Source organism: Rattus rattus, chromosome 6 (genome assembly GCF_011064425.1).
Source record: "Rattus rattus isolate New Zealand chromosome 6, Rrattus_CSIRO_v1, whole genome shotgun sequence".
NCBI classification, from domain to species: Eukaryota; Metazoa; Chordata; class Mammalia; order Rodentia; family Muridae; genus Rattus; species Rattus rattus.
The window spans coordinates 104,882,693-104,897,195 of NC_046159.1; the positions used below are offsets into that span (position 1 = coordinate 104,882,693).

Genomic DNA, 14,503 nt, shown 5'->3' on the forward strand with positions numbered 1-14,503 from the left:
ACATCTGGAAGAATTCCATTTATTGTGGATGCATTTTCACAATATATTTTTATTGCAGCGATCAATTATCAGTGAAAAATATTAAGTGTTTATAACGTTTTTAACAATGGCAGATTCACAGAACATGCTAGTCAGCTTGCAGTTTCCTCTCTTAAAGATAACAGAGAGCTGTAATCAAACAAGTAAATGAGGAATTTGCTTCTTCAAAGATTAAATCCAAACAGAAAAAATTTTACCCTAAAACTCATTGTCATCCAAATATTGGAATAAAAGTTAGGATCAAAACCATCATTTCACCACTCTGAACTTTCTTAAAAGCAAAAATGACAAACAAAAAGCCTGTAAGATAGCAGGGGAAGACCTTGGTTAACACACATTGCCATGATCCCTCAAGCATCTGCCTTAAATCAAACTTTGATCCATTTTACTCCAATGATGGAAGTCATGTCTATGGGTGTGCCATGTGCATTCTATTCATCTTATCATAGACTTGTGTCTACTCTGTCGTGGGGAGATGACTTGTGTAGTCTTAGTGGCTTTCCTTCCTTTGGCCCACATTTGCTAAAAGCTAGGGAATCCAACTAACTCTTACTAATTCATGAGAAAAATAGGATTCTCAAGGCAGTGGTCACCCCTTGAGCCAACCCTTATTCTCTTAAAAAGAAATCTGTGGATTGAAAATGTTAAATGCTCTCCTACTGTGGAAGGAACGGAGACTAAGATAATTTTGGTTAAGTCAGCTGAGGTATGAGTTTGTACAATGACACTGTATGCATAGAATGTTCTCTATAAGAACATTTGGTAAGACGCTAGAGTACTTTTATCTATTGGGAAGAGTAAAGGCATAAGCTAAAGTAGAATCTGATATCTGAATGATGAGTTCCCAAAAGCCCTTGGTGGGAGGGGGAAGTAAAACAATTGAAATTTACATATACTTTTCAAATTTCAAGATATTATCAACTTATGGCAGTACCAACTGACTACTAAAGGCAGATATTTTTAATTAAAGAGCACGAGTACCTAGAGGGACTGCCGTGCTTTTGCTCACTTTACCTGCCTACTTCTACATGAGGCGAAGTTGGTCTTTCTTTAGGCATCTACATGAATTCTAATTTATGCATTAGTCATCAAAATGGTTGGCTCTAAGTGGTAGAGAAAGGAGACACCTTAGGTATCATGTAGGTCAACTTTTTGTGTGTGTGTGTGTGTGTAGGAGGTGAAATTCACGGCCACAAATAAGCAGGGTTTGGGCTTCGTCCAGATGGTAGACTTAATAAAATTCACACTGGACTTCAAGACTGCTCTCAATTATAAACTAAATACTATGTCTTATAAGAAGTTTCAACTAGTTTTGACACTTGTAATCTCTTATTTTTCCAATACTTTTTTCTTATAAGTCATTGGGCATTGAAAACATATCTATACCTAACTTCCATGTTTCTACTGGCAAATATGAAATATTAATATACTATTGTGATTTTCTTTAATCTTTGAAAGCTGTGATATTGGTTAGCTACAGGGCGTACTATGAAATATGATAGCGCAGCACATGAAAGAGTCATCTACCATTAGTGTGTCTGTATACACGTATGCACATACATTACATAGTTGGGTTATCTAAATGTGGTTCAGTCTACTATCGCTACCAGAGAAATCCACAAAGCAACTAACCTGAAGAAAAAAATCAGTACCACTGTCAGCTAAAATAATCACCCAATCTAGGTATGAATCAGCATAGAAGAAAAGCAATATGTCAACAGTACATCTTCTTTTTAAAAAAAGACAATCATCACTGCCCTATATCAGATCTGAAGTGGATCACTTTCAGAGAATTTTGATTGCCTACTTAGATAATTTCTTCCATGCTTTAGTCTAAAGTGCAGAAACATGATGTCTGTACTGAGACAAAACAAAGCCTACGGGTCGTTTCCCCCCACCTAGATACTGCATACATTCCTTGGACAATCTTAAGCTCGATTTTCTTTTGTCGACTTCTGATGTGGTTGGTATCACTGTTCATATGACAGTAGCAAGCTTACTTCACAGCATGGGTTTCTTTAGAAACAGGCTCCTCTGCAAAGGCAGCACTTTGACCATGAACATCTCTACTCGTGGTTATTAAATATAGTGAGCATATACATGGATTTACTGGGATATTGGAAAACATAAATATAAACAGAGCGATTAGCCCTCTCCAACTGAGCTGGCCCAGCAAGATGGCTTGCAGTTGGGTTCTTTCTCCAATTGTTTCAGACCTGCTGAGAGAAGAGAACTTTAAACTGGCAGCCCACGCTGTCTCGTGGGCTCATCGTATGGTAGGAATAAATCTAAACAACCTGAAAGGGAAGGCTGCTGCTGGCGTTAAGTTCAAATGTGACCTTTCGCTCCAAGATTCTTTTCACTTTTTCTTTCTCCTCGAGGTGCCTTCATCTTTGTTCACAGCACTCTAAGTCAAGATGGCTTTTAAGCTCTACAAGAAGGACTGGGAATCTCTAGTGTTCCACACGACTGAGAAGCTCAGTCAACGCCACATCAACATTGGGACAGAGGACATGCTTATCACCCCCTTTCTCCCATTTACCCCAGCCACCTTTTTTTTCTTTTTTTTTAAATCCCTACACACTGATCCTTGAGACTTATCTGACCCTTAGTCTATTCTTATTCCATTTGTTTCCCCCTCAGTCAGCTGCTAAAAGCCCCTGCTGAGGGACTATGTCATACATATTCATTTTCATTTCAAGGAAATGGCCACACAGGAAGTAGGGAGTGCGATGATTTGGAGCAGGGATCCCTGACCTGCTGTCTCATTAACTCTGCTAGGTCGGTGGGGTGGTGTGAGAGATCAGGGGTAGACCAGTGAGGAAGGCCTGGTACAGGAAAAGCAGCCCCTACTTTGCAGCACAACCTCAGCTGCATCCTCCATGCCTTCTTGTGTATGAGAAGTGTCCTCTTAGTCCTACCATTCCAGGGGCTTTTGCTTTACCTTCCATAGCCGTAATGTGACCACGGGGACCTGATACCTGTGACAGTGGATGGTCAACATCCCCTACTCAGAAAGTGTCATAATACGCGGACCAATACTTTGTAAGATATTGCTATGTTACCAGGATTTTAAAGTCTTAGGCCCACAAGTTCATTCTTTGTGTTTTCGTTTTTTAAATCATGCCCTGCCACCAGTAGACAATTATGAAGGGAATTTTTTAAAAAATTACATTTTTTTCTGAATGTACATTCTCAAAAAACAAAAAATATGGATAATGCTTAAGAATATAGGCTCAAGGCAGAATTCAGTGCAGGGGTGTTTTTGAACATTAAAAAAAATTAATTTTTGTTTTATATCTGTGTTTTGACTATATATAACTGCGTCTCATGTGCATGCCAAGTGGTCTTGGAGGCTAGAAGAAGGCGTTGGATCCCTTGGTAATATAGTTACAGAGGGTTTCGAACTGCCATGTGGGTGCTGGGAATCGAACCTGGGATATGTGCAAGAACAGCAAATGCTCTTAACCACTGAGCCCTCTCTCCTCAGTGTGTAGGTTTGGCTATTTGTTAGATATGTTTCTTTATAAAAGTTGTTTAATCTCTCAGTGTCTCATTTTCTCTGGCTATGAAATGGTAATAATCCCACTCTTTACCTCTACTAGCTGCTGGGGGATCACAAGGGGCAGTAATGCTTTCTGCCACAGAGTAGCTACTCCCTCAGTGTTAGTAGTTGGCAGTGGTGATCATCACTAGGTGATGCAACTTAGCTAGCAATCATTGGAATAATGGAATTATTTGAAGTCACTTCAAATAAAAGTGGCTGGGCTAGTGGATTTCATTGGACCTAAAGAGTACTATTTAACTGAGAAGGAGTGGTAGACTCAGGCAGCCATCCTGGATCCAAGAAAGGACAAAACATGGTGGGGAAGGAGCCAGTCACTCCCTCACTGGTGTGATTCTCAGTGGTCTTCTAGCTGCTTAAGTGAGCTCATTGGTCTGGAGTTTGCTTTAGAAGTCTCTATCCTTAGGGCTCTGCAAAAAGCAGACTTACTTATTATTGATCTCTGATGGGTCTTTCTGAATTTTCTCCCATTGAAGGGCAGGGCTGGGCCTGTTTCTTGAAATGGGAAAGGCTACGATCAGGAATAAGCTCCCCATACCACCAGCAGTACTGTTTCTTCTCTGAGCATCTGTTAAACACCACACAGACTGTGTTTCTGAAACGTGTGTAAACCCTTTTCCTAGAAGACCAAGCATCCTTAGCCACTGGTTTTTACAGGGTAGCATAATTTGTTTAAAATTTCTGCCATAGCTATATGAAATCTGAGCCTGTGAAAATGTCTCTTAGGACAGTTCTAGAAATGGAGCCAATGGAGTCACACGATTTCATCTAAGAGATTTGTTTCCCCCAAAATAAAACTGTGGCCAGTCAGGAACCTTGCAAAGAAAGATAGGCCATAGTTATCCCATATGGCCCCCTTGGCCATATTTTTCCACAACTATGACAACTATTTAGAAGTTGTTTTACTGGAAATCATCCCATGACTTTAAGCCATTTATGTTGTAAGCCTGACAAACCTTCAGTGCCAATGGCTTTGTAACTTGTCCTTTCTTTGGACTACACACGGGACTTCAAGAAACTGATGTTCATCTGCACAGATTTGTGAGTCAGTGATGTCTCTCGTTTGACCCCAATCTCTGACACATGATGCCCCCAGTATATTACCTTAGTGGGAGAAGTGACCTTATCCACGGATTGCTTTTCCCAGAGGTTCCGCTTGCCAGATACATCTCCTGGCCTCAAGTCCTAATGAAAAGAAAGCAGAAAGCAAAAGATAGGTGACCGTTAATACTTTCTGGCTAGGTAGAAGTAAGCTAGCCCACCACACCTACCATTTGTCCAAATCCATGTGGTGGTTGGTGCCTTTTGCACCAAAGGTCCCAAATGGAAGAAGCACTAGCTGTTACCTGACTATGAGCAGACCTTGCCCTGTTTCATGAGAATGGGCTGGCCACACATACAGCATCTGGGTCCTTTACTAACTATTCTCCAGCTACAGAAGTCCATATTGCTTTCCCAAGAGGCAGGCTTGAAGTTCATAATGCTTCTCAGGCTCACTCAGGCCTCAGGCAGTGCCCTTGGAAGCACCTGATCTTTGGTACTGTCTGCATGGAATTAAGCTCTCATAGCCCCTGTGCTGCTGTGCTCACGAACACCTTCTTAGCTGGCCACCATCTCCCCGGCTCATCCCCTGTAGTGTTCTATTCATCCCCTAACAACTTCCCCCTGCAGGGTCACTGTCTTAGGGCCTTGTGACCTGAATGAAGATTCCCAAATCCTTCTGTGTTTCTTGATGACCAAGTGTGTAATCCAGGAGTGGATTAGTAGGATCTAGCCCCACAAAAATAAATGTCTGTCACAAATGGCAACCCTGAGAGGAGCGAGCAGTTGATGATGTATGTTGAGAACATGCATGAATCTGACTATGACCCATAGTAGCTCAACAGCCTTGAGTTCTTGTTTACTAGTTCATAATTGATTTCACTTGGATAAGGATCCGGATTTCGGTTTCATTTACTTTTCTTCCAGCATTTGCTTATATTAGCACTTGGCACAAGGTCGTTTGGGGCAAATGAATGGGTGGTACTGAAGTAGCAGTGTTTGCTTTGGCAATGTCTTCTCTCACCAGGGAGGCAGAACTAGCAACTGCAGTTTTCCAGGGCTAGCCGTCTTGATGAACACATTTCTAACACAGAGTACCAGCATCTTAACACTAACCACGCAGTGTTAAATAACTCCATGTGAAGATTTGTCATACTTTGAGTTTATGGGCCTGTGGCATGAATTCCAACATTCTATTAGAAAGCCATACCTGTTTAACTTGGAAACATTAGGCAATAAATCATATTTAAAGAAAAAAAGAATTCCACTACATTTGCCAATATGGGTAAAAGTTGCCAAATTGTCTAGAGGACTTAAAACCGTTGGCAACTATCATAAGAACATGCCTGGCAGAGCTCTAAAAAGTGAGTATGATCATTTATTTATCTGATTCATAGGAGACATATTTTTTCTTTCACATGAGTGTTTCTACATAAGAAAACAGATTGCATTTCCCTGAAATATGGTTGATGAATCTTTCAAGATCACTTAAGGAGTTTAAATAAGGTGCTTTAAGAAAATATCAACATCTACACCGTAAGTCAGTATTTTCAAGTCAAAGAGGAAATATGAATGGAATTACCTGACCAGACTACATGTTAGAGAGAGACCCACTCTGGGAGAGGAGGGAGAAATGAAGGCAGGAAAGGCAGGTTTCCAGTCAACCAGAGACGAAAGAGTGAAGAAGAGAAGCCAGCTGAGAAAGACATCGTTCTCTCTTTTTTTAAACAAAAAGAAAGACAAGTTAGCGCTTTAATTGCTACATGACATACAGTTTAGACACAGAGTAGACAAACCAGCTAAAACATTCAGACTTTAATTCCAGCCACAAAGTTACCCTAGAAGTCTATAAACTCAACTCAAATAGCTTGAATGCCCCAGGAAGACACATAATGCAGGGCAGTGTTTGGTTTTAACTGCTGATTTCCTGGGGGATAGTGTTAACAATTTTGAGAGCGTGTAATTCGTAGCATTTCTGAAGATGATAGGACAGCTGCTATTTTTAGGTGGTTTTCCTTCTGAGTTTTAGAACTCAACACACGGATGCTTGTACTGTGAATTACACCTCTGCTTCTTGAGGAGGTTCGACTGTGGGCGAAGACTGTTTTGTTGGAACAACTCTTTCTGACTTTGTTCTAACGGCCAAAAGAGACACATCTGTAGACAGCAAACCTTAGCTTCCCCTCCCTCCCACCCACGGTGAGACTCAGAGAAATGAGTTGAGAATAAATTGTATTCAGTCCAGAATCAGAAGGTGCTGGGTGGGGGGCAGGGTTTCCTATTGGTACTGCTTACAGATAATGCTCTAACATTCTGGGCTCAGGATCAGTCTAGTCAGAGTCCTAGAGGTCACACTTCCGTGTCTTAAAGATGGAAACACATGTCTGAAGAGGCTGGTGTAAAAAAGAGGGACTGGAACCAATACATCCAAGAATGTGCTTCCATAGTTCAAAAATATGCTCAAATTATGACTTGAAAAAAAAACCCACAATATTGTGGGTCAGAGCTTAGCTTCGGTTCACCACCATGGCACCTCATGGTCAGGACCTAAGATTTCTATTTGACTTATGTCTGTAACCTACCATCCTTGGACATTTGTCTGACGGCCTTTACACATCTGTAGAATTCCAGTAGCCTTTTCCACACTGAAACTTTACCTCCTTTCTGCTGGACCCACAGAAGCAGTGGGTCTAGCCTGTCCTGTCCTGCTTGTGTTCTAAGTCTCCTTCCAGGAGACTGCCATGTTACTGGCTACAATATGACAAATAGTGGGTGCTGGGTCTAAAATATTGGAAGAATAGACTACCAGAGGAATGTGTGCAAAGCTTAAAAAGGCTTAGTGAGCAAAACCAAACTAGTATTTTATATATGATATTAAATGTGTATTTCTTACTCCAATCTGATCCTTATTTGAAGCCACATAAATCTGCAAAACCCAACAGGAAGAAATTGATCACTAATATCTAGACTGTCCCTATTCTTTCCCTCTCTGCATTCTCTAGATCAGTCTAGGAATCACTTATTAAATGTGAGGTAAAGCAGCCATTGATTTTATAAGTCCCCTGTATTACTTTTCTGTCCTGTCACTTTGTGGGAGGCCTTTATCAATAGCCCCAGGAACTGTTATCGCTAATCTTTGGTGTGGGATCCTCAATACATTTACGTCTATGGTATTAATGACTCCACTCACATTTAACCCTGTTTAACCCTTCCACTAGGATGGCATATAGAAGTTGGAAGCTACTCAGGTCAGTCAGGGGCTAGTAGAAGAACGGAGAGAAAGCCCTGAGCCAAACAGTGGGAACAGCTTGGTTCAGGACTGACATAGACCACTCATGCTGTTTGCATGGGTAAAGGAGTGAAGGTCTCCTCTAGAGAGGCAGGATGCCATGCTCAAAGAGAAAGCATTCTTCTGGGTGTTCTTCCTTTCTTCCTCATGAGGGTCCCTCAGAGGTGGGGTGTCCATGAACTTCTCAAATTCACAAGCTATAAAAGGGTTTACTTTTATTTGGCTATTAAAGAATCCATAATTTAAAAATTAAAAAAAAAAACCATTAGGAATCATGGGTCCAGAACCACAACATTGACAGAAATGACCATAATTTATTTCTGCTTAAAAACCATTTGTACTTTTTATGTCAAGATGGCTGTTGGTAGAATGTGAGGCCCCAAAGACACATCTGGGTGTGGTGTCTAACTTCCCCTTTCTTCTTTTATTGACTCCCTATCCTACTTGGAGGCAGGGAGGGGAGATATTTTTCAGGTGTATTTTTTCACAACTGTAAGTTGATTTCACACTGGCATATAGCTCTTGTGAAGCCTTACGCAAAGATTCCTGGGTAGAGTAGGCACTAAGACGCGTGAGGTGCTGTACCCGGGGAGAGAATGGAGGTGCTGCTATCTCCCCCTTGTAATTTGGAACACGTCAGGATTTTGTGACTTTGGAGACTTTATGTGGAGCCGGCAGATGCAACGAGATGTTGCAGGGGTTTAAAACGCCTTAAAGGCCTGGAACCTGGGATGCTTTTCTTTTCGTAGAATACAGGTTGTTATGTTTGAGGCCAGCCTGGTCTACACAGTGAGTTCCAGGACAGCCAGGGCTATATAGAGAGAGTCTGTCTCAAAAATCAACACAAAAATAAAAAAAAAAATGAAACCACAAACGAATGTGGGTTATGGCAATTCCGTCTCGGCCACCGTGATACCAGTAAGGCTTCAGAGCCAGCTTAGCAGAGAAGGCTGACTGGAGAGTGTGCGTGACAACGAGCACAAGGCAACTACATATATTCAGTGAGAGAGTTAAAGGAATATCTGCATAGCACGCTTACATGCATAGAAAATGAAGTTTCTAGTTCTCTAAAACAGTGTAGCTGGCCTTTGTAGTTTTTTTACTGGTCGTGGGAGAGGGTTCCAGTTTTCTAGTTTCAATTTTTATGCTTTTTTGTAGGTCTTGATAACAAATTATTCGATTTATACTACATATATAATAAAATGTATTTAAGGGCAACTATTTCAATAGATACTTGACAACTGTACACTGCTGTGTTGAGTTTCAGAAATTAGGTCAAATTAGAAAACACGGTCTCAAAACAGTCAAAGTACACAACATTTTGGAAGAGGTTTTTGGAATACCTGGAATAGAAAATTAGCCGAAGTAGCATGGCGTTTGTTTTCAAATCCCTGTGTTTGATTCGTTGAATAGAAGCCAAATAAATAAGTAAATAAGTAGGTAAATAAACAAGGGGAAAAAAGAGATAAAAGCAGAGGGTCTTAACTGAGTGACTAAGCTCCCCTCTCACTCAGGCAGAGGCCAGGCTCTGTCTTAGCCTGCGGGTAATCGGGTAATCGTGGCACAGCGACTCTGGCGCTCTGAGTCTGCAAGCCCACCTCATGTCCCGCGGCAGCGGACAGAGAAGCCATCTTTCCTAGGCAAGTGAGTCAGCGCTCTTTCATTCTGCTGTGGAAGCTGTGAGATCAGAGACTCAGAAATCCCCGGGCTACTTACAGAAGGCTTGGGAGCGGGTGACTTGTTGCCGTCCGGCGATTTAGTTAGCCATTCGTTGATGCGGCTGGAAACCCCCACCTTCAGGCCAGCAGTTTCCTAAAAGAAAAGTACATTTACCTAGGAAATCTTCTGAGTAAACCTTAAGCTATTCTTAGTGTTGATCTCGACTGTCAACTTGACTGAAGGAAGGATTAACTAGAGATGTTGAGAAGAGACACCGCCCAATCTCTAGATGGCAGCACCTCTGGCCGCCGCCATGTATGAAGAGGGGCTACTTTGCCTGTTTGCTGCATGGCTTGCTGGTAAGTGTATCTGTCCTGTTGTTTCGATAACCGGCCTTCCTTCGCTGACCTAGAAACCCAGCGTTTTCAGCCTTCCAATATGACCGAAAGCCCTGCCTTCATCACCAGATTGGGCCTGCTCAAGCACCCAGTACTGAGGGGCCAAACTGTGTTCTGAGCCTCTCCAGTATGTAGCTGGCTATTGTTAACCCAGCCTCTACTATATAAGCCAATTTAATAAGTTATTCTTTGTAATGTATATTTATTGTATTGGTTTGGTCCCTTTTGATGCCTCCGATATTGGAAGGGTGAAAAATCTGGCTCAGTGGGTGAGAGAACTGGCTGCTTTTCCAGGGGACCCAAGTTAAACTCTCAGACATACAATAGTGGCTCCCAACCCCCTGTAACTCCAGTCCCAGAGGATCCAACGCTCTCTTCGTCGTCTGTAAGCACTTTGCATGCACTCAGTGCACAGACTTACATACAGGTACACATAAAATAAACTAAATCATAAAAAGGTTTATCAATCTTTCTTTCATGTCCCTTCATCCCATTCCAACACTAACGGCTGATAATTAAACTCAAACACTCATTTAGTGGTCATGGCCACAGCTGGGTACCCAGGGAGCCCCATGAATACATTCTGTATGAGCTCGCCTTTTTGCTTCTTTGTTTGGGGGTTTTGTTTGTTTGTTTTGAGGGGGGCAAGTCCAAGTGCAGATTATACATTTTTTTAATGCATTTAGTGCATTACTAGTGAATGAAGACGATTCCTAACACAAATGGGAAAAAAAAATCCACTCTTTAAAATTTAAGCGGTCGAGAGCCACACCCCTACCTTATTTGGTGTCCCCGAGGCAGAGGGGGATGAAAACACACTCCCTTTCTCCCACATGCTCTTGATATTGCGGACACCTTCCGCAGGGACAGGAAGATCGGATGCCGCGGCCTTCATAGGTTTTGAAGCTTTTGTTCCCTGAAATGTGTAAATGAGTTTTTAAGAGAGCGTTGAGAAGTTTGTCCTCCCAAAATCACAGTGAGCTGGTCTTACTCCATATGGTCAACTGAAAATATCATGGTGTGAACTCCCATCGGGAGGGGTCTGTTGTTTCTGTTGTATACCTCCATCCCGATGATGTGACCATTAGAGCTGGAGCAGAGGCCTTTGCAGAAAAGAAAATTTTAGGGGTTGGAGATTTAGCTCAGTGGTAGAGCGCTTACCTAGCAAGCGCAAGGCCCTGGGTTCGGTCCCCAGCTCCGAAAAAAAAGAAAAAGAAAAAGAAAAGAAAATTTTAGGACTCCATTTGTCATTAAGGAAGGGGACAGAGAACTCCCATTCTTCTGCAGATTTTTTTTTTTGGTGTGCATGTGTGTCTGCATGTTCATGTGTGTACATGCATGTGGAGGCCAGAGGTGTATGTGTGTGTGTACATCTTCAGATGGGCTCAAGTGTGTGTGTGTGTGTGTGTGTGTGTGTGTGTGTGTGTGTGTGTGTGTGCGTGTGTGTAAGAGATCAGTCTCAGGTGCCATTCCTTATGACTTATCTACCCCCCCTTTTCTTTTTAGTAAAAGTCTCTCACTGACTTAGGATCATGGATTCAGCTAGAGTGCCTGGCCAGTGAGCTCCAGGAATCTGCTTGCCTCTACCTCAGCCCTGGATTACAATGTGTGTGGATTTTTTTATGTGGGTTCTAGGGCCCAAACTTAGGCTCGTTTTGCTTGATCTAGTTACCAAGCCTCTCCAGTAGATAGGCATTTAAAAAACTAGGCATGTATATAGTACACATATGTGTGACTGTGAGTGTGTGTGTGTGTGTGTGTGTGTGTGAGAGAGAGAGAGAGAGAGAGAGAGAGAGAGAGAGAGAGAGAATGAGTGTGCATGCGGACACCAGAGGATGATGTCTATTGTCTTTCTTTTTTGCCTTCACCTTATACATTAAGGCAGGGTCTCTCCCTGAACCTGCAGCATTGATTCTGATAGACTCACTAGGCAGCTTGTTCCAGGGGTCCCTGTCTCTGCCTCCTATTTTGCATTTGAGGGCACACTAAGGAAGTGGCATTTACAACCAGATTCTACCAGACACTCAGAAGTGGTAAAGGGAATTGGAGGCCTGCATTCTATGCAGAAAGACAGCATGTGTGCATGTCCTAAAGCAGGGAAGTTCTTCATGACTGACAGGCCAAGGCAGGACAGCACAGACAATATTCCGGAAGGAGCAAAGGGTACAAGTAAGAAGGGGGGCGTCTTTCTCGGCTGTAAACAAAGACAAGCCAGAGTGTCAGGGTGGCACAAGTTTCTTCATAAGCCCTGGTTTGTGGCTGACAGCTTAGCAGGGATGAGTAACATCTTCAACAGCCATCAGAGAATGATCCTACGAGTCTGCACGCAGTCTGAGGCCACAGTCTTGGCTTCATTCAATCCGTTCGTGCCAAAGACCAATCCAACAATGGCTTGTCATAGTTTAGTGGACACCAATCTTATGAGTTAAAAAAAAATCACATCTTGGGTGTTGGTGCTTCATTAAGGACTTGATGAATCCTACGACCCTCTCATTTTAATCTTGCCCTTTGTGAGCCGCTGTATAGGCATCTCCACTCCTACTACAAAGGCGAGGAGAAAAGCGAAGGAACTCAAGCCAATGACTCCACTGCTCTGACACAGAAGGTCAACGCCATTGTCCAAGTCCATGCAAAGGAGAACGAGCGGATCAGCATCACATCATGCTCACGGATGCCACTCTGGTACAAGTCGAGAAAGACACATTGTTTCCAAACACAATCAAACTCCCAGGTAAACCAGGCGGGAAAAAATGTCGATAGAAGCATAAAACTATGACCCCCTTAAATACTAACCAACCAATTAAAGTGGATGTTGATTAAACACAGATGGCCTGATGTTATTCTACACTGCTGTGTTCGTCAATAGGAGATTTCTGCAAACAAAACTAAAGATGCATTTGTGACTACCTATAATGTATACATCAATCGATTTATTAGTGGCCACAGAGAAGGCTTAGTGACTTAGAGTTCTTGCTGCTCTTATAGAGGACAGAGATTCAGTTTCAACATGGTGGCTCACAACTATCTATAACTGTGATTCCAGGGGTGCAGGCAAAATATCCATACACACCAAATTAAGAAATCAAAAGGAGAATCTACTCATAGAATCCATTTACCTCCCCCAACCCCAGGAAAAATTCAGACTACAGGTGTGAAAAATAATATTCAAAAGTCTCAAATGCATATTTCGTATTGAGCTTTGCCATAGCTATGTCACAGTTAGGGATATCATTATTAATATTTTAATATTATCAGGGTGCCAGACCCATTCACCACTCTGTGTCTGTGATCGTGTATGTAACCACGGCCTGCTTCTGTTTTACAGGAGTGTGGCCAGGGGACAGCGCTCACCTCGATTGCATTGGTATATTGCTCCAGCCGGCTGTCAATCTTGGAGACCACAGCTGCTTGATGAGTTGATTTGACACCACTGCCAATTGAGCACAGACATGAAAACATGAGACAGGAGGATCTCTCTGGACTCGAGTCAGCGATGAGTCTCAAATGAACAGTCAACTCTATTTACCTTTTCTGCACAGACTTATTCAAAAACTCTGCTCGCTCCTCTATCTAGAAATAGAAAACAAAGAAGCCTTGTAAATATGCAGAAGAAACATCGTGTGCAAAAGTACGGACTCTGGGGAGCGCTGAAGGCTGAAAGCATGAGACACGGCTCCATGGAGACTGCACCAATGTGCCTTTGAAATACCTTCTGAGCACTCTTGGAAGGCAAGTCACACCCTGCTTTGTGGCCCATGGTGTACTTATGGTGCCCTTCAATACACCACCATCATTCGTGAGCCTGGTAAATAAAAACAACCACAGAACAAGTGAGAGCACTGCTATGCTGGGCATGGCAGCCCAGATGGGACAGGGAGGAAACAATAGATAACGTATCTGAGGCTGGGAAGCTAGGATTGGAAGAGGGTAAAGAATGCAGAGAGAGAGAGAGAGAGAGGTGGGGGTATTAAGTTTTGGGAGCAAAGAACAGCCAGTAAGATGGCCTTCCATAATACACATAATACACATAATACAGACCAATGAAAAACTATTGTTTATGTATTTAGATCTATATCTCTATGTGATGGCATTTGGAAGTGGGACTTTTGGAAGATCACCGTGTCAGGAAGGCGGAGTCCTCATGAATGGCATTAGAACACTGATGAAAAAGATAAGAGAACTCTCCTATTTTCTTGTTCTCTGGCCCATGAGGGGACAGCAAGAACGTGCCCATCTGTGGAGGAGAAAGAGAACCCTTTCTAGGACTCAGCAGTGTTGGCACACAAAGGGCCCTCACACTTCCCAGTTTCCAAAACTGTGGAAAACAAATGGTTACTCGGTTTAGTGTCGCGCACCCAACGTCTCGCCAGTAAGAACGATGCGCGGCAACAGGATTCTTCTGCGAACAAGCCTTTACTGTACAGCTCTCTTGAACAGGGACAGGGGACCTCGAGCGGCAAAAGCGCTCGCCTTATATACACAACAATATGCTAATAATCCTTCAGGGATTGG

The 14,503-nt window shown here is 42.6% G+C and overlaps 1 protein-coding gene across 1 annotated transcript in view; it reads right to left on the reverse strand.

The window, feature by feature from the left end:
- The window catches only part of Cald1 (caldesmon 1), a 175,261-nt gene continuing 160,758 nt past the window's right edge, over nucleotides 1-14,503 (reverse strand). The window contains exons 9-14 of the mRNA XM_032906782.1: nucleotides 13,518-13,561; nucleotides 13,343-13,421; nucleotides 10,770-10,907; nucleotides 9,651-9,746; nucleotides 4,709-4,789; nucleotides 1-2,258 (exon numbers count right to left, since the gene is read on the reverse strand). Of these exons, the coding sequence (XP_032762673.1) occupies nucleotides 2,250-2,258; nucleotides 4,709-4,789; nucleotides 9,651-9,746; nucleotides 10,770-10,907; nucleotides 13,343-13,421; nucleotides 13,518-13,561 (447 nt within the window). The 3' untranslated portion in view covers nucleotides 1-2,249. The remainder of the gene's footprint in view (nucleotides 2,259-4,708; nucleotides 4,790-9,650; nucleotides 9,747-10,769; nucleotides 10,908-13,342; nucleotides 13,422-13,517; nucleotides 13,562-14,503) is intronic.